A 22,415-nucleotide genomic window follows, 5' to 3' on the forward strand; every position below is an offset into this window, starting at 1 on the left:
TTTTGTGGGACATGTGCCCATTTATTTTTTATTTGAGAGAGAGAGAGAGAAGAATGTTGGGGAAGGGACATAGGTATGGCTGAGTCAGGTAAGTTGGGTAGGTGAAGAAACATTTTCAGACAGATAAAACAAACAAGGAAAGAGACAGGGATGGTGATTGGCACAATAGGTTGGGGAACACCATGACTGGGGTGAGGGTGGGGACAACCTGGGCCCATGGCCATTAAGCTTGGAGACAGCGAGTCCTCACCTACTGGACTGTCATCACTGTCACCTTACTCCACAGGTGGCTGGATTGCATAATGTCTCCTCCTCCTTCTTCTTCAGAACATAAGGGAGAGCAGTATTTCCATCCAGTGTAGGTGTGCACTACCCTACCCACCATCCCTGGCAACTCGCTTAGGGTGATGAAGTTACCAACTCTGCCACTGCTCCCAGAAGGTACCATTAGACCACCCTCCGGGCCAGGACTACCTGAAGGGGCAGGTAGTGCAGAGGCAGTGCTGCCAGGTTGGTACCCAGACTTGCTGGGCATTTGTGCTGGAGCCAGTGGAGTAGGGGCAGGCTGATCCACTGGGGATGGCCTACCCCACTGTGCTGTGGACCATGAATTATGTGGTACATGTGGATGACATGACACATTTTAACAACACATAATAAAAATAAAAATAAAATAAAATAAAAAAATAAATAAAAATAAAAAATTAAAATAAAATAAAAGTAAAAAAAGTATAAAAATCAAATCAAATGAAATAAAAATACATTTAAAAATAAAATAAAATAAAATAAAAATAAGTAAAATAAAAAAGAGCTATAAGGGTTGGGGTGAGAGAAAAAAGAGATAAGATTAGTACCATCATATGTGACATACTGTACAATGCAATAATACAATTAAACAGCTATTATCTTAAGTTTTACATTTAAGTATATCTCAACACATACACACTGTACTGCAGATTGCTGCAAGTAATTCTTGAAATGTGCAGATATTGCACATATATGTGTTCCAATTATATAGATTACAGTTTATAGCAGGGCATTTGTGCCACTGGCATAGAGATTTTAATTTAATGTAAATATTATTGAAGAAATAACAGTATGGCATCATTGTGAACCGTGGTATTTGAACCCACAATTTCTGACTAAAGTCTAATATTAGACTCCTACAACTGTTAATGCATGCATACTTGCTTTTACAGTTGGGATACGCATGCTCAATTTGATACAATTCTATAAAATACCAAAAAAGCTATCTTTAGCTTGTAATGGTACAATAACACTTCTGCTGCATACATACCACTTGCTTCTCTCAGTCTCTCCAATCCATTCCCATGGGCCCAGACATTGAACTCCTAATCTCTGGAAACTGGGGAAAAAATAACAGAACAGAAGACCATTACACATACCAGTCATGCCTATATCTGTCTTTCTAAGTCTTAAAATTACTCTCTTTAGTTGATACTTACACAGCTGTGGGATGTCCGCAGTCCTAAATTCCTCAAAACAAAGGACAACAGTATCCCTCTTCCTCCACTGTAGGTCATTAAATTGATGCCTACATTGCTCTCCAGTACACAGGATACAGGTGGCACTGGATACACCCTGGGGTAAATTCTTCCATGCCTCAGACTTGTAATGGGAGCCAGAATAGTTCTTCTGCAGAAGCATTTGGCTGTGATGCTTTACTAGGAGTCAATAAATATCCTGGACTCCTGGACACCCCACCTCTGTACCCTAAACCTGGCACCTTCCCCACTAACACCAGCTATGTCTACCAGCAGACCTAGAGCAATGGAGACTGATGCTTTTCTGGCAATTCCATTTGTAATGTTTACTGCACACACCCTAGCAACGTGTTTATGTGATAGCAAGTGGAGAGCAGCAGTGCCAAGCTGTGAAAAATGAAATAATTGCAACTGGAAGGTTAATCTGACACTTGGCCTTAGTTTGAGAGGAGTCTACTGATATATCCAGGAAATATATATCAGAAATTGGAAGGTGACTGTTAGGTGAGTTCGGTTTGCAGACATGCACTGGGGAGTTATAGGTGTTTACTAGGATAATGACCACAAGAACCTTTTTAAGCCTAGCCATGCATCCCAAATCTCTAACAGGTTCTGATACCCTTGATAAGTGTAAGCAGGGGATTGGAAGATGAAACATTTACAAGCAGGGGCCAGGGAGATGAACCATTTACAGGTTGCCTGTGTCCATTAGAGACACAGGTGCCCAACTAGGGATGAATTTCCTGTTCCCCATGCAATTGTCCAAGTTGCACTTGAACTGGGTTAGGGATGAACTCTGCTTCCCATGGATGGGGAGCCTGTTCCATAGATGGGGTAGTCTCTGGGATACATACCTGTCTCTCCAGCAGGTCCTATTTGTATCACAGGCAAGGTTTGAGACTTTAGAATGGGTAATTCTGGTGCTGTTTGTTTTGTGAATATGTAGGATGTCCATCAAGGTGGGGTCTGGCAATGCCCTGTATGGCAGGCACTGATCTTCTCTTATAAGCCTGTAGGAGACAGGATACAGGGATAGAGCCTTGGGGTTGTCTGTATAGAACATTTTACTTACACCCTGTATTCTTTTAGTGAGGAACATCTGTGGAAGTTCCAGTTGTTGGATATTGTGTCAAATGCCTTGACCAGGTCAAGTAATGACCTGACACATTTGCTTTTACCTTTTTATGCTGAGAACATTGATTTTTACACTGTGGGAGTCAAATCTAGGCATAAAGGGACAAAGCATTTCTTCCACAGCATTGATTTTCCATCTTTACCACAGACAAAGTGCTGCTCAGACATCATCAGGAATCATACATAAATATAGGTAACAGTATGAGCTGTTACACATGTATGTGTGCGACTTGACAAGGTTATTGGATATAGATGCTGTTGTGTATATGTCTTATGCAAATGTGAAGGCCATGCAAGTCCAGATAACAGAATTCTACTTACAGAAATATAGTACAGAGTATACTCCCAGTCATACAGCTGATAACACAATGATAGTGTCTCATCCCTCATACATATAATTAATATCAGCTCCACTATCTAAAGTTTTATAAGTGAGAGTGAATATAATGGGAAGTGGAACAACAGTAAAAGAGTACGGAATATCCTGTATGAGAACCCAGAACAATATGCATGGCAGCCCTACACTTACACATGTTGCCACAAGAAAGTTGAAAAAAACATTGTCTATGTTTCAGTTCATTTCCATAAACTGCAATTTCACAGCAGTAAAAAAAGTGGGTTTGCATGGTGCCCAACAGAATTAATCGAATTTATCCAGTTTATATTTTTGGCTATCTGGGTCCTGTCTGCTTCCTGGGTGGTCCAATTCTCCAAATTACTCACTGCTGTGTTTTGCACAAATGAGATAACCACGGCCAAACCTGCTAATCACTTTCTCCATTCCCATAATTGCGCTACGCACCACATAGTGCAAACATTGGCCCACAAAAGAAAAATTAAAAATAATAAGACAGAAAAGGGAAAAAGACAAAAAGGGACAAGTAGTTGAAATTAGTAAAATCAGTCTATGGCATGCACACTAGAAAATGATGGTTCACATGAGATATGTCTACAGAGATCTAAATTTGAACTCTCACTCCAATGAACCTTCAGAACACAGGATGGGTGTTTTATCCCTCTTTGCCACACACACACACACACACACACACACACACACACACACACACACACACACACACACACACACACACACACACACACACACACACACACATTTATAGCAAGGAACTGAAATTCTGCACACAAGCAACTGCAACATCATCTACAGTAATATGAAATGATACAAGTGTTAATCGTACATTTGTTATATTTGGATATAGTGCACTTAGTGGTCACACAACCTATTATGATTATTGCTTGCTAATATATAGCTCTGTGTTACCTCTCTGTGCTTGTTGGTTTTTCTTTGGTTATCTGACCAGTAATCTGAGGCATGCAGTATGTAAACTATTCTATATCATTGGCTTTAACATGTGTGGGGGATATTAACTGGAAATAATATCATATGCACTTGCCAACAAATGAAGGGCATGTTGGGTGTTATGGAACACAACATGTGAATTATGTGCTGCTTACTTGCATTTCCAAGCTTACATCTAACACTTTGTAGATCTGACCTGACACACCCACTGGATGTAAGGCAGCCTGCAGTGCTGTCGTGTTTTGTGCATTAAAACAAATATTGAGGGAGTGCCTGCACTCCTACACAGATCCTAGTATTTGAGATTCAACAATTCTAATAATTTCACACCTCATTTGCATCTTTACTATGCAAACAACCCTGAATCTACACCATATAAAAGGCAACTGTGCAGCTAGGCAAAGTGGTGGTGAGCAGGATTGTTTATGTGGAGAAGACTGAACATACACTATTACTTTGGCATATATCTGCACAGAGGATTACTGAACTTAAGAAGGTATGCTTGCATTTTATCAGCTACATACTGCATATGCTGGAATGCAGTTAAAAAAATGATGAAGCAAATGCTTTTACATTTTATCTGTATGCATTAGTTAGAAGTGTACTGATGCCATGGACATGTTTGTCAAAGCATTTCACAGGTAAGCATGATTGCAAGTATGTGAAAATGGAATGCTCTGTGATAAATATTTACAAATGTTTCAGGGGCAGTTCCTTTGATAGCACTTTTAGTATTTCAAAGATGGTATATTGGCAAAATGTGTCATGTACACAGACAACCCTCTCCTCCTCCCACAAAACACAAATACATGCGAGAGATGCAACTATACAGCCAAACTGGAGGCTGAGCTCTCTCAACATAGGACTGGCAAGACCAGTCAGGAGGAGAAGGTTACCACACACACTATAGACCCAGTCTCACATAGTACCATTACAACCTCAAATCATACACATAAACAGACAAAGACATACTCGGAGGCTCTGATCAAAAATTTAACAAAACAGCAGAGGCCACCAAAGCAGACACCCAAACAACCACCACCTCAGAACACAACACCTGCAACACATAGACCTCACAGTCAGGGTGTCAAACAGTCACAGCCCTTAAGGCCAAACACAATGCCAGACACACTAGTCATTGGTGACTCCATAGTCAGACACACTGACGTACCGCTCACCAGACTGAGTAAGGAGAAGGTCACAGTAAGCTGCCTGTCGGGCGCTAGAATCCGCCACATAACGCAAGCACTCAAGTCTTTCAACAGCAGGTACAAATATGACTCAGTCATTGTCCACGCTGGTGTAAACGACCTGAGATGTACCTCCTTGGACTACATGAAAAGAGACATTGAGGAGCTCTCTGATTATGTAGCCCAGGCAGGTATGACCCTGACCTTGAGCAGTATCCTACCTTCACCAAGAATGATGCCACAATACAGAGATAAGATGATCAGCTTTAACAATTGGCTTAAACACTGGTGTCATTCAAAGGGGATCCAGTGTCTGTCTGCCTGGGATGACATGCTGGACAAGCCACGATGCTTCGCAAGGGATGGCTTGCACCTGTCACCCCAGGGATTCCGGATATTGGCAAAGGCTCTTGCCACCCCATAGTGCCTTTTTTAGGCAAGGCTCAAATTCTAAACCTACCACCCTAGAACACAAAAAAGGAAAAAAACTAAGGGTAATGCTGCTCAACGCCAGAAGTCTAAATCTCAAAATGCACGCACTCGAGAACATCGATGTCTGTGCTGTGACAGAAACCTGGTTCAAGGCTCCCGAGAGCACCCCAGCGCTATCAGGTTTTACCTCATATCATGCGTTCCAGCCCCAAAATCCGGACAATACCAAGAAAGGAGGGGGGGTATCCATATTCATCAAGGACACCCACACCTCAAGACTGGTGGCAATGCACGATGCATCAGAGACCATCCAGGTGCAATTAACCATAGGCAAGACTGCTCTGCAAATTGTAGCATGTTACAGGCCACCCTCACAAACTCAGGAACCTCACATGGCCTTCCTGAAAACACTAGAGGGGATAAATGTATCACCAAACACCATCATACTAGGTGACTTCAATTACCCTAATATAGACTGGGAACACTACTCAAGCCCAAACACCCTAGCCCAAACGTTCCTGGAATTCATAAACTCAAATGCCATGGAACAACTAGTCACCATCCCCACAAGAGGAGACAACATACTTGATCTCATCATCACGAACATGGGAGCACAATGTTCAACACCGGAGGTGTACCCTCACTGGTGAGATCAGACCACAAACTAATCTCGCTGGAGGTCCTCATCCCACCCCACCTGAAATAAAAAAGACCACAGTAAAGAACTTCTCGAAAGCCGACTTCACACTTCTAAAGACTAGTGTGGTCTCCTTTAAGGCCCCCCGAGCTGGCGGAAAACAGTACTCAAGCCGCTGAATCACTTACAAATGCCTTCTACCAGCACCTACAGGACTGCATGGATAAGGCAATCCCAAGCAAAACAAAGACTCTTTGTACCAAAGGCAAGCGTCCAGTCTGGTGGACCCCAGCCATAAACAAACTCTATAACAAAAGGAGGAAGCTACTACAAGATAGAGCAAAATCCTTAAAAGGTAAGACACCCTTGATCACTATAAGTAAAAAACTAAGAGCCCTCATAAAATCTTCCAAAGCAAATTTCGAGAGAAAAATAGCTAAAGACTCAAAAGACAATCATAAGGCCTTCTTTAGCTATGTTAGAAACCTGGGAGGAAACTCCCAGATATGTTCAGAGCTAGTTCAAAATGATGTGAAGATTACTGATCCTACAGACATTGCCAACATACTGGCTGACAGGTTCAGTGCAAACTTCTCCCTCCCCTCCCTCCCAAAAGGAGAGATATCTATACCAAACGATTTGCAGCCCCCCAAACATCTCCAGCACCCAAGTGAGAACTGCTCTCTCCAAAGCAAAAAACACAGCATCCATGGGACCTGATGGTGTCCCCGGCTGTGTGCTCCATGAACTCAATGAGGAATTAAACCCACAGCTAGGACAGCTGTTTAATCAAAGTCTTACCTCTGGATACGTACCCAGGGAATGGCGGACTGCAACTGTGGTACCACTCCACAAAGGCGGTGCCTCCACCGACCCTGGAAATTACCGTCCCATTAGCTTGACAAGCCTTATCTGCAAAGCCATGGAGAGGATCATAATGGACCTCATAAATAAAGACATAGGGAATTTGCAGACTTTGGATCCAACCCAGTTTGGCTTTGTCAAAGGCAGATCATGCCTTCTAAATTTGGTTGACTTTTTCGAAACAGTCACCAAAGCCATTGATGAGGGAAAGGCAGTCCATACAGCCTACCTCGATCTGGCTAAGGCCTTTGATACAATACCCCACTCGGGTATCATTGAAAAACTCATCAGCTTAAAAGTCAACCCATACATCACAAGATGGGTTGCAAACTGGCTGAGTGACAGAACCCACAGGGTCAGAGTCGCTGGCGCCATGTCAGACTCAAAGCCTGTCACAAGTGGTGTCCCACAGGGCTCAGTCCTGGGCCCACTCTTGTTTGGCATCTACTTCTCTGAAGTACAAGCAAACACAGGAGGGTTATGGCTGACAAAGTTTGCAGATGACTGCAAACTGGGCCATAGTAGAAAACACATCTGACACAGATATCCTTCAGAAGGGTCTCACAGAAACGGATAACTGGTGCCAGAGCCACGGCCTAAAGTTAAATGCCAAAAAATGCATAGTCATACCCTTCGGGAAAAACAAGGTTACCCCTAACTACCAAATAGGTGGCAATCCACTGAGCGCAGAAGAAGTTATCAGGGACCTGGGGACCCAGGTTGATAGTAGTCTGTCATTCGACACCCATGTAGCTAAAGTAGTTAGGAAGACCTTCTACATTGCCCACCTTATCATGAAGGGTTTCTCATCTAGATCAAGGGAGGTCATAGTCTCCCTTTACTCATCACTCATCAGACCAATGATTGAGTACAATGCCCCATTCGGAATGTATCTGACCCGACACTTGCAGAAGCTGGAGAGGCCACAAAAGTTCCTCACCAAAAGGATAAAGGGTCTCAAAAATCTGTCCTATGCTGCCCGACTGAAAGAACTCCAGCTCTACTCAGTCGCCACGCTTGCTCAGAGGTGACCTTTGCCTAACATACAAGGCCATGTCAAACCCAGATTTGATGAATATGCTTCACCTCAAAAAATCCAGATCCATCAGAGCCACAAGGGCGGGAGACTTAAACCTTGACACGACTATTAATAGGACGTGCTGGAGGGATAGATTCATCACCCAAAGACTCCCTATGCTGTGGAACAAAATCCCGGTACATGTGAGGCAGAGCACCTCGCTGGCCTTGTTCAAGAGAAATCTTGACCAATGGATGGGAGATCGCAGATATACCCCAGGGATTACCTCAGTGTCACTGCTCGACAGAGGCACAGCAAAATAATGGGTTTAGTTCCCCATACTAAAGGGGTGGCGTAAGCCACAAAACGATGGGCTAGGCTTGTAAATGCCCTCGGGCAGATAGCCTAGTATGAACCTATGAACCTATGAACCTATTTACCTGTTCCTTGGGGGAGGGTATAAAAGCTGCATTACTGTTATGGCATGAACAAGGATATGTTTCTGTTGTTACTCTCCTTTTTTTGCATCCAGCTTGTTGACATTTCCCATCTCCAGACTGTTTTATGTTTCTCCAGTGGGTAATACTGAGAGGCTACCTTTTCTGTTTTATCTGGGAAGAGTTGTTTTGTAGTCATGTGATACTTATGTGAATTACTCTTCTGTAATCTTTTAGGACACCTAGGAATATGCCACCCAGGTTTGTCAGTCCTCAGAGACCACCCTTCACTGATGCTGAAAATCAGTTGATAGTGGAGGCCTTTGGGCAACATGGAGTGTCTTCCTGCTTGAAAGGAGATGGGGAGATATTGCATGCATAATGTAAATTTGGTGCCAGATTGTGGATGATGTGAATACTGTGGGTGGCCATGGCAGGAAATATCAGCACGCGTGCCATAGGGTCATGGATATTATCAGATCTGCACTGAGGCAATCAGCTGCAGTGGGCTGTGATCAGATGGTTACTGGGGGAGGGCCTGCTACGGAGCCACCACTAACACTGAATGAAGAGTTCCTGGCCACTGTCAGGGATCCAGACAGCTCCCAGGAAAGTGCAGAACAACATGTACTGGATGTCAGTGCAACAGTGTCAGGGACAGCAAACATGCCCCAGGAAGAGCTTTCAGGTAGGCTTTGGTATCCCAACAGATGAATACTGTTGTGTAGTAAAACAATTGAAATCAATATGTTACTTTTGTGTCACAAGAAATTTTTTTGGGGGGATTGAAGATTGCTATAGTTAACAACACATTCTGATTGATTAGCTTAGGTTGGAGTTGTCAGCCAAGTTCTTGTTGAAAGTATAGTTAATGGACATATAAAGGGGTAAAGTATTACCCCTGTGTTGCTGATAGCTTTGTCCAGATTACTTGCTCTAACAGGTCGAGAGGTATGCTTAAAAATATCCACGATGTTCCACGTATGGTTTGGCACGCAATAATCATTAAAAATCAACAGGTATCACTGGTAAATAATACTGAATATTAGTAAGAAATTAAAATAACTTTTCCAAGTGTAAAGAAACACAAGGCTGTTAGTTGAGGTGTTACAGTTCCCCCATTTGTTACACTTTAATATTGTGTGACTTAATGTTCCACATTATGGAGATGAAGACTAAGAGCTGTGATAGAGTGTATAGAGAGACACACTTAATATGTGCAGGGGCATCCCAGGTATAGTGTGTCGATTGGAAAGAACTGCCAAATTTTAGACAGAAGAATAGTTAAGTGTTTGGTGTTCCTGGAGGTTCTTGCTTTTAGGGCTGTTGTCCACTGTGCCACCCGTGATGCTGAAAAGTTACAGAAACATATCTAAGCAGATGCAGAAGATGGAATGGATAGCACCATAACTCTCAATGAATCAAGAACAAATCTCAACAGAATTAGTGGGAGTCCAGAAATAATCAGGGACAATCAGAGATCCTTTTCAGATACTCGGACTATTACTTACTGAAATTGGTACACCTTGTTTGCTGTAGCATAGACTAGATCCAGGCCTGCTGAATCTAGCTTTGTTTGTATGCTTGTTATTTGTTTGCTTGTTATTTCCCTGAAACGCTAATTCCATCTAAAACGCGGCTTTTCAGTGCTTCTGTGGATCCCTAGTGATATCTGCATTGCTTATTGTACTTATTTCCTTGTTTCACTTGAAAGAAATTTACTGTTTGTCATTTTTGCATTTAAGTTACCTGTAACACATTGCATTTAAGTTACCTGGCACTTGCTCACTAAAGCAATTATATAAGTCAGCACTAAAAAATTAAAAGCACTACACCCTCACAAACTCCCCTTGTGACCTTGTTCCCCATTGGCCCTTTTTTTCAATTATAAAGGAATTCCCAATACTATTCTAGCATGCCCAAAGGTCAGTTGTCAATCTCCTCTCCGGTCCAGCTGGTGAATCTGGGAATCTAGAGGTAATGTTACAACTGCCTCATGTACAAGACAACCCTCTCCTCCTCCCAACAAATTCCAACACATGTGAGAGATGCAACCATATAGCCAAACTGGAGGCTAAGCTCTCTCAACTCAGTACTGGCGTAACCAGTCAGGAGGAGAAGGAAACCACACTCACTACAATTCCAGTCTCACATAGACCTACCATGACAGCAAACCAAACACATAAACACACAAAAACATACTCGGAGGCTCTAAATAAATATCTGCCTAAGCAGCAGAGCCCTCCAAAGCAGACACCCAAGCAACCACTACCCCAAAACAAAGCATGTGCAACACATAGCTCACAAAGCCAGTGTGCCGAACAGTCACAGCCCTTAAGGCTAAACAACACACCTGATACACTTGTAATAGGTGACTCTATCATCAGGCACACTGACGTCCCGCTCACCAGGCTGAACAAGGAGAAGGTCACAGTGAGCTGCCTGTCAGGCACTAGGATCTGCCACATAACAAAAGCACTCAGATCACTCCAAGGCAAGTACAAATATGACTCAGTCATTGTTCATGCTGGTGTGATTGACCTGAGACGTACCTCCCTGGACTACATGAAAAGAGACACCAGGCTGGTATGACCCTGACCTTGAGTAGCATCTTACCCTCACCAAGAATGATGCCACAATATGAAGACAAGATGATCAATTTCAACAATTGGCTTAAGTATTGGTGTCATTCAAAGGGAATCCAATGCCTGTCAGCCTGGGATGACATGCTCGACAAGCCACGATGCTTCGCTAGGGACGGCTTGCACCTGTCACCCCTGGGCTTTCGGATATTGGCAAAGGCTCTTGCTATCCCCATAGTGAGTTTTTTAGGCAAGGCTCAAAAGACAAACCCACCTCCATAGGTATCACAAGGGATAAGAAACTAAGAGTAATGCTACTCAATGCCAAAAGTTTAAACCTCAAGATGCACGCACTCGAAACACTCCTTAGCATGGAGAACATCAATATCTGTGCAGTAACAGAAACCTGGTTCAAGGCTCCCGAGAGCGCCCCAGCACTACCAGGTTATACCTCATACCATGCTTTTCGCCTCCAAAACTTGGACCGAACCACAAAAGGAGGGGGAGTATCAATATTCGTCAAAGATACCCACACCTCCAGGTTGGTGGCACAGCACGAAGCATCAGAGACTATTCATGTGCAGCTAACAGTGGGTAAAACTGCCTTCCAGTTTATAGCCTGCTCCAGACCACCCTCCCAAACCCAGGAACCCCACTCGGCCTTCCTGAGAACACTGGAAAATATGAAGGTCTCTCCAAACACCATTATATTGGGTGACTTCAACTACCCAAACATAGACTGGGAGCATTACTCTAGCTCCAACACCCTAGCCCAAAGGTTCCAAGAATTTATAAACTGAAATGCTATGGAACAACTTGTTACCACTCCCACAAGAGGGGAAAACATACTGGACCTGATCATCACCAACATGGGGACTCTATACTCCAGACCAGAAGTGTATCCCTCACTGGTAAGATCAGACCATAAACTAATCTCACTGGATATTCACATCCCGGCCCACCCCCTGCCCAGAAAACCACAGTGAAAAACTTCTCTGAAGCAAATTTCACACTCCTCAAAACCGAGGTGGAATCCTTCAAAGCCCCAAGGCCTGTGGAAAATATGGCCCAGAACACAGAATCCTTTATAAACGCATTCTATGAACACCTTCAGGAATGCATGGATCATGTAATCCCAAATAAAACCAAGACCCAATCCTCCAAAGGCAGACATCCTGTCTGGTGGACCCCAGCCATAAACAAATTATACAATAGAAGGAGGAAGCTACTACATGATAGAGCAAAATCCCAAAAAGGGAAGGCATCTCTGATCAGTATTAGCAAAAAACTACGGGCACTCATAAAATCGTCTAAGGCCAGCTTCGAGAGAAAAATTGCACAGGACACTAAGGATAATCACAAGGCTTTCTTTAGTTATGTTAGGAACCTGGGTGGGAATTCCCAGATATGTTCAGAATTAGTCCAAAATGACAAAAAATACACCAAACCCACAGACATTGCCAACATCCTAGCTGACAGGTTCAGCACAAACTTCCCCCCCCCACTAAAAGGGCAAATATCTATCCCAGCAGAGTGCTGCCCCCCTGACATCTCAGAAGCTCAGGTAAGAGCCGCCCTCTCCAAAGCAAAAAACACAGCATCAATGGGACCAGACGGTGTCCTGGGCTGCGTCCTACATGAACTCCAAGAAGAGCTAAACCCAAATATAAAACTACTGTTCAGTCTCAGCCTTACTACAGGATATGTACCCAAAGAGTGGCGTACAGCAACAGTGGTCCCTTTCCGCAAAGGTGGTGCCTCAATAGATCCTGGAAACTATCGCCCCATAAGCCTGACTAGCTTGGTCTGCAAAGCTATGGAAAGGATCATCATGGACCTCATAAATAAAGATATTGGGGACCTACAGACACTGGATCCTACCCAGTTTGGCTTTGTTAAGGGCAGATCCTGCCTCTTAAACCTGGTCGATTTCTTTGAAACAGTCACCAAGGCCATTGACGAGGGGAAGGTGGTCCACACAGCCTACCTGGACCTCACAAAAGCCTTCGATACAATACCCCCTTGGGCATTATAGATAAGCTCACCAGCTTAAATATAAACCCCTATGTCACTAGATGGGTTGCAAACTGGCTCAAGGACAGAACCCACATGGTTAGAATTGCTGGAGCCATGTCAGACTCCAAACCAGTTACAAGTGGCATCCCACAAGGCTCAGTCCTGGGACCTCTCTTGTTCGGTATATATTTCTCGGAGGTACAGGCCAACATGGAAGGACTGTGGCTGACCAAGTTTGCAGATGACTAAAGTGGGCACCATAATCGACTCTCCAGCTGACACAATCATCCTCCAAAAGGGCCTCATAGAAACAGACAACTGGTGCCAGAGCCATGGCCTCAAGCCAAACGCCAACAAGTGTATAGTCATCCCCTTTGGCAAAAACAAAGTGCCCACAAATTACCACATAGGTTGTAATCCATTAAGTACAGAAGAAGTAATTAGGGACCTGGGGACCCAGGTTGATAGCAATCTCTCATTTGACAACCACATGGCCAAAGTGGTTAGAAAAACATTTTATATAGCCCACCTAATCATGAAGGGATTCACATCTAGATCAGGGGAGGTCATCGTGCCTCTTTACTCATCCCTCATCAGGCCCATAATTGAGTACAATGCCCCTTTTGGGATGTACCTTACCAGACACCTACAGCAACTGGAAAGACCCCAAAAGTACCTCACCAAGAGGATCAAAGGGCTCAAACAGATGCCATATGCTGCCCGGTTAAAGAAACTCCAGCTCTACTCAGTAGCATACCGCCTGCTCGGAGGCGATCTGTGCCTGATGTATAAAGCCATGTCCAACCCGGAATTAATGGACATGCTGCACCTCAGAAAATCCAAATCCCATCGAGTTACGCACTCGAGAGACTTGAACCTCAGCACTGAAATAAATAGGACATGCTGGAGGGACAGATTCATAACCCAGAGGCTCCTTTCACTCTGGAATAAAATCCCAGTCCAGGTTAGGCAGAGTCCCTCATTGACTCTCTTCAAGAGGAATCTTGATGAGTGGATGGGAGATCATAGGTTTATCCCGGGTATCACTTCTGTGTCACTGTTAGACAGAGGCACAGTATAGTAACCTCGAAAAAGGGCATAGCAAAATTAATTAAAAATGGGTGGCGAAAGCCAAACACACTCTGGCTAGGCTTATAAATGCCCTAGGGCAGATAGCCTAGTATGAACCTATGAACCTATGAACTGTGATAATGTTGCCCTTACCTTTTGCTTAACTTCTTCCAGGACCATCTGGCTTGCAAAGGAGAATCTTATCTGCAAATAGTAAGCCAACCATTTTTATGTCAGCACTACTGAGCAATTTAAAGAAATATTTTAGTGTGTGATGTTGATGCCAGGCCTGTTGTGTGTATTGCTGTACTGTCTGTAATAGTGGTACCAGTGTTAGTTTGTTAGCATATATTGAACTATAGTAGGGTGGATATTATTTTTTTTTCCTGTGTTTGTTGCTTTGTATCACAGGTAATCCTGACAGTGAAAGTGTGCGAACTCTACCACCTAATGTCATTGTATCAGCAGATTCTGATAATGATGTTGGCCAAAAAGAGGCAAGGGGGGGGTTCAGAGGTTGAATCTGACACTGAGGTTGACATGCAACCATCCCCTGCAATTCCTATGGGCACAACCAGTAGGCCTATGCCTACCCATTCCAGTGAGCACACAGATATTAGACAGGTGGGGGGTGAGTTAGTTAATCAGGGAACTGTGTTTACTGTGGCTTTAATACCTGTTGACTCTAGCCATAGCCAAAGTGTGGATGAGGTGCCATACAGGAGAGGTGTTAGGGGTGCTTGGATGAGGCCTGCTGTCCCTCCTCCACCTGATACAGGTGTCTCTTCCCATGCTACTCAGCATATGTTTAGGGTCATCATAGAGGCACAGGCACATTCCCATAGGTGCTTCAGACAAAGGTTCAGGATTGTAGATATGGCACAAGCTGACAGCCATGAATGTCACCACCGTGTTGTCGATTCAATGGATTGGACAAATGACACATTGGAATGAGCATTGTTTGTGATGGAACATCTGCTAGGAGGGGAAAGACATCCTTATGGGTATAGGTCAGCAAAATCATCTGCTGTTAGCCAAAGTGGTTGTGCCTGATCACACTCCCATAGTGTCAGTACTTCCACTGCTCTGTCAGTGGGTGAGCTGTCCACACCCAGTGACATCCCTGTGAAGGGACCTCATTCAGCAGACATCATTCACGTTCAGGTTGCAGCAGTGCATTTGGATGTGAGCATGGGCATGCCACTGCAACTCCTGGCAGAGCCAGTTCTTATGGTCAGGTATGAACACGATAAACTGCCACCTCTACCATGCATGGTTTACACCTGTCCAACATACCAAGAAACAGAGCTAGCACACAGCTTGGCTGTGTACATGTAGACACTCACACACCAATTTCATCTTGAGGACCCCTACAGAGACACATGCAACAGTTACATGGTTCAGCCGTGCAACTTACAAGTCATTTTGTCTCACTGGCCATTTGTTGGTTTATCCAAATGTCTGCCTGCTGATCTTTCTTACTTGCATTCACTCACTGACCTTTTGTGTGAGCCTAGGTTTCCTACCCCCCCCCCCAACACACACAACACTCTGTGCAAGTGATGATAACTGTGCCACATCCCTGATTTCTATCTTTTGGAATCAGGGATACATCAGCTTTGTGGCTGATGCTCAGGGTGCATAGCTAACTTAGTGCTTAGCATAGCTGCATTTGTGGTGCTGAACTGGTAATTGTATCTTTGACTTCAGCTGATAGCATCAATATTTACCAACCTTATTGTGAATGATCTTGTGAGAGTTGTGAAGTCTGAAACTGCAATGTGTAGCATTACTTTCTAATTTCTCTCTTTAATGATTTTCCAGTACAAGCGTATGGTGCTAAACTGAGGGCATGCAGTGATCATCAGTTCTTTTGACAGGTATGATTGTGTGAATCTTTGATGCCTGAGGCCTATTACTTACTAATAGACACATATAAGTCAAATAAGTCTCTGCTGTCACATGTTAAGGCCATTTCTGTAAAAATCTCCCACCTTTTACTTGCTTACAGTACCAAGTCATGAAATACAAGGATATGCCACTCATTCATATTATTACACAATACACTCCAGGTTCAAGTCTTACCTTGTAAATGCAGCAATTGCCACAGTTTTAGTTCAGGGCTGATTGTGTCTGATGAAAGCAGTACACAGCCAATAAATTGGGAGGTAAAGGTTGTGAGAGTTGCCTAGTATGAATGTTAGTATATGTATGTGTTTAGGAAGAAGATTTTAGGCCCTTAAATGGAGAGTGAGTGTGCTATGTGCTGTTTCTTAGCCAATACAAGGGCATATTGAGCATGCCTATGTTTGGCTACACCCAAAGCAGCTGGTGGTTCCCGCTCTGACTCCTCATCTGTGTGTGACTGTGGTGATCTTGGAAATGGTGGTGGGATGTGTGGTACTTCTTCTTGCTGGTCCTGCTGAAGCTGTTTTCTCAGGATGATGTTGTATAACATAGCACATACTGTGAATATTTCAGTACATGTCCATGGATTGTACTGCAGGGGTCTCCCAGATGTATCTAGGCACTGGAACCATGACTTCAGCAGCCCAAACACTTGCTCTATGATATTTCTGGTTTGAGCAGTTGCCTCAGTGGGGTCTATATCATATGTTCGAAGTTTTATAACTTTGAACATTAAAATAGCGAATTTAAATGTTCGAAGTTATAAAACTTCAAACATATGTTAATTAAAAAAAGCAAAAAAAAAAACAAAACAAACAAACCCAAAATTAACAGCTGTAGGCTGGGGGTAAGCCCTCCTGTACCCCACATGGGGGGGCTGTGGCACCCACACCCTCCACTCTTTAAATATACCAACTCTGGGACTGCACTACAGTGCAGTAAGGGAAATCTTCCCTTTACCTTCCCTTTACCCCACTATAGTGCGGTCTCGGAGTTGGTATATTTAAAGAGCGGGGGATGTGGGGGTTGCAATGGGCTTGCCCCCTGCCTACACTAGTCAGGTAAGTTTCATTTTTTTTTTTTTTTTTTTAATTAAATGTACGATGTTTGAAACTTCGAACATTTAAATTTGATTATTTAACGTTCAAAGTTTTCAAACTTTGAAGATATAATATAGACCTGCCTCAGTATGGCATTCTTCAGTGATTGTGTTTGCATTTCTGAATGGTATCATCAGCCATAGTTCCAGTGCATAACCTACATCCTCTAGTAAATGACCCTGTGGGACATCACCCCTAGTGAACATCTGATACAGGTGGGAGGTGTGCCAGTTATGTGAGTCGTGGAAACTGCCAGGGTTGCCTGTACACACATTCAAGATGATTCCCTTGGCATTACACACAACTTGGCAGTTAAGAGAGTGGAAGCCATTTCTTTTTATATAGAGCCTTCCCTGTTCCCTGGGTGATGCCTTAATTTCTATGTGTGCAATCTATCTCACCCAATACTTCAGGGTACTCCTGCATATTTCTGGCCCTCTCATCAGGAGTATGGGGAAAACATATGTGGTCACTGGCATGTTGGAGCATAGCATTCAGGAATTGATGGAGGATCCTAGATGCTGATGCCTGTGACACCCCCCCCCAACATAGAAGCTCCATCTTTTAGATGTTTGCAGCATACTATATCCATCTCACCCTGAATCTACTTTTTTGTTCCCAAATGAAAGTCCAAAAAGCCACCTGGACTGATTGCTAGGGTCTAGAGACATAGTTATGGGAGGTAGAGGAGGAGGTGATACCCTGTTCCTTTTTAACTATGATAGAGTAAAACTATATGAAATGGGACTCAACAGGGCAGTCAAGTGGGACAACCTCGAGAGTTGAACCCCTCATTCTGGAGGATGATGAATACAAAGCATGAATTCTGACTGAAACCCCAAATTATTTGGATAAGAACACCATAGAGAGGGGATGCATTTCTATATTTGCTGGAAGTCATTTAAAGTAAACTTAAACATAGTTTAAATAGAGCCACCTCCAATGATTTCAATAAATCTACATTTTTTCATCATGGAACATGTTCAACTAGACAGCAGGACTGATTTTGACAACATACTGGAAAACAAACCAATAAAATTACAGCTCACACTGGATGTCATTTACCCTTGGGTCTAAATGAATAATATAGTATAAAGAGTGCTTTGAAGCTGTAACTATTGGCAGCAAACTAGAACACTAAATAAAGTGTTTATAAACTACAAAAATGAATAATGTTTCACTTTAATATTCCCAATTGCAGATGAAATATTTTAACAGGTTTTGTGCTATGTTTTGATTTGATTCTTTTTCAGTGCACATTACTGATGTTGAAAAAGTGTTTCTAAGTATTTATATCCTCTTGATTGTTAAAGAAGTATCACTTGACATGTTTCCAATCATATGGTTTCCTTTGCTGAAATATGAAGTCAGATAAGAAATAAAATCGCTGAATGTTTTACCTGGGTCTATATCAGTTTATTGACTCCACTCCTTAGTGAACAGCTCTTCGTCGAACTCTATTAAGTGAAATCTGATTCCATTGAGTAATCATTTCAGCGAAGGTTTTGTCCAAGGGAAAAACAGCAGTTGGCCAAAGCAATGTCCAAAACAAAAAAGCACTATTTAAAACTCACCATGGTGGGGGCTGAATGCCCCCCCCAACTAAATATACCAATTCCGAGATCGCACTACAGTGGGGAAAAGGGCAAATCCCCGATGATGGCCCACTGATTTTTTTCCCTTGTGAAAAACTTTGCTGAAATTATCGTTTGACAGAATAAGATTTTGCTTAATAGAGTTAAACAAAGAGTTTTTGGTAAGAATTGCGTTCGATAAACTGATAGGGACCCTTTTAGCTATTTATTTAGTCATTCTCTGGTGAGATATTTTTTGTAAATTGTGGCTTGTTTATTTGGTTGCTCCATGGATTAGTAGAACATTATTTGGTGTTTTTTTAATAGCAAATGGTTTATATATCCATCATAGTCATCTCATTACATACTGAGTTTATGGCTCCATGAAATGCTTTGCATAATTTAAGATAGTTGTTCATTAAGTTTTTTAGTCAAATTTTATTTTCAAAGAAAGCCAGTGTTCAAAAATTTTAATGTTAATCTTCTGCGGAGGCAAAACAATGTAAATCTCCATATAGGGGCTTTTCTCTGTACACAGCATTCACGTATATAATAAACTCATTGACTGCTGCACCTCATGGAAAGGAAAATTGACTGTACAGCAACAAAATGATATATGGTCACTTGTTTTATTAACTGTATAATTTTTTGAAGATCCGCGGTGGAGGTGCTGCGGTAGCGTTGTCACCTCACAGTAAGATGCTGTCCGGTCCAATTCTCAGTTAGAGCGTCTTCTGTGTGGAGACATGCGTGAATGGGCGTACCTTCGTTGAAGGTTGTGCATCAGGGCTGGCAACTCGGCATGTAAAAAATCTACTGCCAAACATTATCGGACTGGAGTTCCACTGTGGCGACCCCTAACCGGGAAAAACCGAAAGACACAACAACAACATCATTTTTTGATAACTATATAAACAGATGGCTCCCACTTTGCATTATCAGCAGGATATCAGTGCAAAATGTTCCTTTGTATGTCTTATTGTAGGTGACCATGACTTGTAATTTTAAGAACAGATATATATATATATATATATATATATATATATATATATATATATATATATATATGGGTCTATATAACTTGGTCGACAGTTCATATGATCGACTGTTTATTTGGTCGACAGTTCATTTGATCGACAAGCCTTTTAGGTAGGGGGCTTCAACCCCCACTAATGTGGGGCTGTGCCCCACACCCCCTAACTATATATATCAACTCCAGGGTCACACAACATTGGGGAAGGGGGCAAATGCTTGTCGATCAAATGAACTGTCGACCAAATAAACAGTTGATCATATGAACTGTCGACCAAGTCATATAGACCCATATATATATATATATATATATATATATATATATATATATATATAGTCATTAATAAATTACTAATTGTTTTACGAGATGACAAACATGGTATCAAAAACAAGGGCCTGCTTTTTTTTCTATACTTTATCATTTGAGAAACAAGGCCTGAAGTAATTTTGTATGTTACCTGAAGCTGCCAGTATAACTTTTCATATGCAATGTACCTGATCCATTCAGTATGAAGGAAGAGTTATTCTCTTAACTTGATCAGGAAGAAATGTGATCATTCAAGTATGGACTGCTTGACTTCTTCTAAAACTAGATTTACAAGACTGTTACTTCAGTTTCTTAACTCTAGTTCAGTGGACCTACTTTCTCAAGCTTTAAACTCATTTTGGTTTGACTTTGAAGTTAGAAACCATTAACCACTGATTGACTCACTTTGTTAGAGTTGATATTTGAGAGAGCAAATGTAAAGTGTCATTAGAAAAAGCTTACTTTGGTGTTGTAGTGTAGCTTGTGTTATCCACCCATTGCCAACGTCCTTCCTTTTCTTTATTGGCTAGTCCAATCCAGTGAGACTCATGGATATTCTTTTTCAGAAATTCCTTTATAAAATAAAATATTAAAAATATACACAATTAATGCAGTACTTCAGTTGTGATCATTTGATTAGACAAAACAACAGGATGCATCTTGAATTTCTTTTCACTATATTATATTCATTGGATAGTTGCAAAAGGAGACAGAGAATGTAGAACACTTCTATTTTGAAAAGATCAAGTAAGTATTAAAGGGAAGAAGCCAAACATGAAAACAGGGTGAACTTGTAGGAACAATATGAACTTACACTTTATACATAAACAATTTATTGAAAATACTAGCTAGCAAAAAAAAAAAAAAAAAACTGAGAAAAAAGAGGCATAATAATAAATCTACTTGTCTCTAAAAGGGTGATTGTCAATTTTTGTTACAAATGCTTTTGACCAAGTTATCATATGCTATTGCATCTCTTTTTTTTTCAAAAACAAATGTCTAATATCCCCTAGTCATGAAAAATATCATTGACAGTGTAATAAAAGATAAAATGCAGAACATATTAATTAAATCTTGCTTATATTAAAAAAAAAAGACTATAAGTGCTGCTGTTAAACATTTTGAAAAATGAACAACACCTTCACTCTTTATGTCTTCTTCTCCTTTTGGCTGCTGCTGTTAGAGGTAGCCAGAGCAGGGTCCACAGAATGAGTAGCAATAGAATATTTTGGTGTCAAATTGCCAGCCTTTTTCAGAAAGCACACACGTGCATACCTAGAGCCAATTTAGAATGTTCAGTTCACCTGCAGCATGTCTTGGGAATGTGGGAGGAAACCCAGGGAGGACATGCAGAGTCCACACAGAAGGTACCCCAACTGAGAATTGAACCAGAGACCCTCTTGCTGGGAAGTAATAATGCTAACCACTGTACCACTGTGCCACCCACTCTTTATGCTCTTTATGTCTAATTTTCAAAATAATCCCTATTTAATGTCAGTTATGCAATAAGGCTCCGGGTGAATTAAAGCATTTTAGTGAATAGGAATGTCCTACAGAGTCTGTCATACTCCTTTGTTAAAAAGACAATTACACTTTTTACACTTTCAACTTGCCAAATCGTCTGTGTTCATAGAAGTGCTATTTTTTATGCTTAAAGCTCATACAATTGCAGAGCCAGTCTCCATTAAAGAGTGGAAATGGTCAGTTCACACAATCTTAGGTATACCAAATAAAGATAAGGCATTGCCTACGATCTGGATAACGGTGTTTATCAAATGTGGAAATTATCGTCCCACTGACTAAATATTGACTGTAATCACCAATTATGACCAAAATACTTATCACTAAACAAAAGATTATAAAAAATTGCAGTGTATTCTATCTGTAGTGGTTTTGACATCTCTAGCATTTTAATCAGTATTACTATGTTGCTGTGACCATTTGCCTGAAAATATTAGAAACGTAGTCTATGTATGTGTCAGTATTAGGAAACTGAATCTTTCTTGTAAAGATTTTTTTCTAAGTGTACCCCACTGAGACTCATGTGCATTCTTTAAAGCTCTTACAATGACAGAGGTATGCTTAACTTGCTCCACCTCAGAATAATTGCTCTGTCAGTGTGATACAATGTGTTACTCTTGTCAGCATAGTTTGCAATAATATCAATATTTTGCATGTCATCTCTCAGTTTATGCAATGAACTGGTGTGACAGAGTTCTTGAATTTGCAGAGGTATTGAATAGTACTTATTTTTTATCTATACTTCTTTATAAAATTAGACTATTGG

General features: G+C 41.8%; 1 protein-coding gene across 1 annotated transcript in view; it reads right to left on the bottom strand.

The window, feature by feature from the left end:
- The window catches only part of LOC122808711 (CD209 antigen-like protein C), a 464,731-nt gene that overhangs the window by 124,716 nt on the left and 317,600 nt on the right, over positions 1-22,415 (bottom strand). The window contains exon 5 of the mRNA XM_044079699.1: positions 20,591-20,700. Within this exon, the coding sequence (XP_043935634.1) occupies positions 20,591-20,700 (110 nt within the window). The remainder of the gene's footprint in view (positions 1-20,590; positions 20,701-22,415) is intronic.

Source organism: Protopterus annectens, chromosome 8.part0 (assembly GCF_019279795.1).
Source record: "Protopterus annectens isolate FY-2018-M chromosome 8.part0, PAN1.0, whole genome shotgun sequence".
Lineage (NCBI taxonomy): Eukaryota > Metazoa > Chordata > Ceratodontiformes > Protopteridae > Protopterus > Protopterus annectens.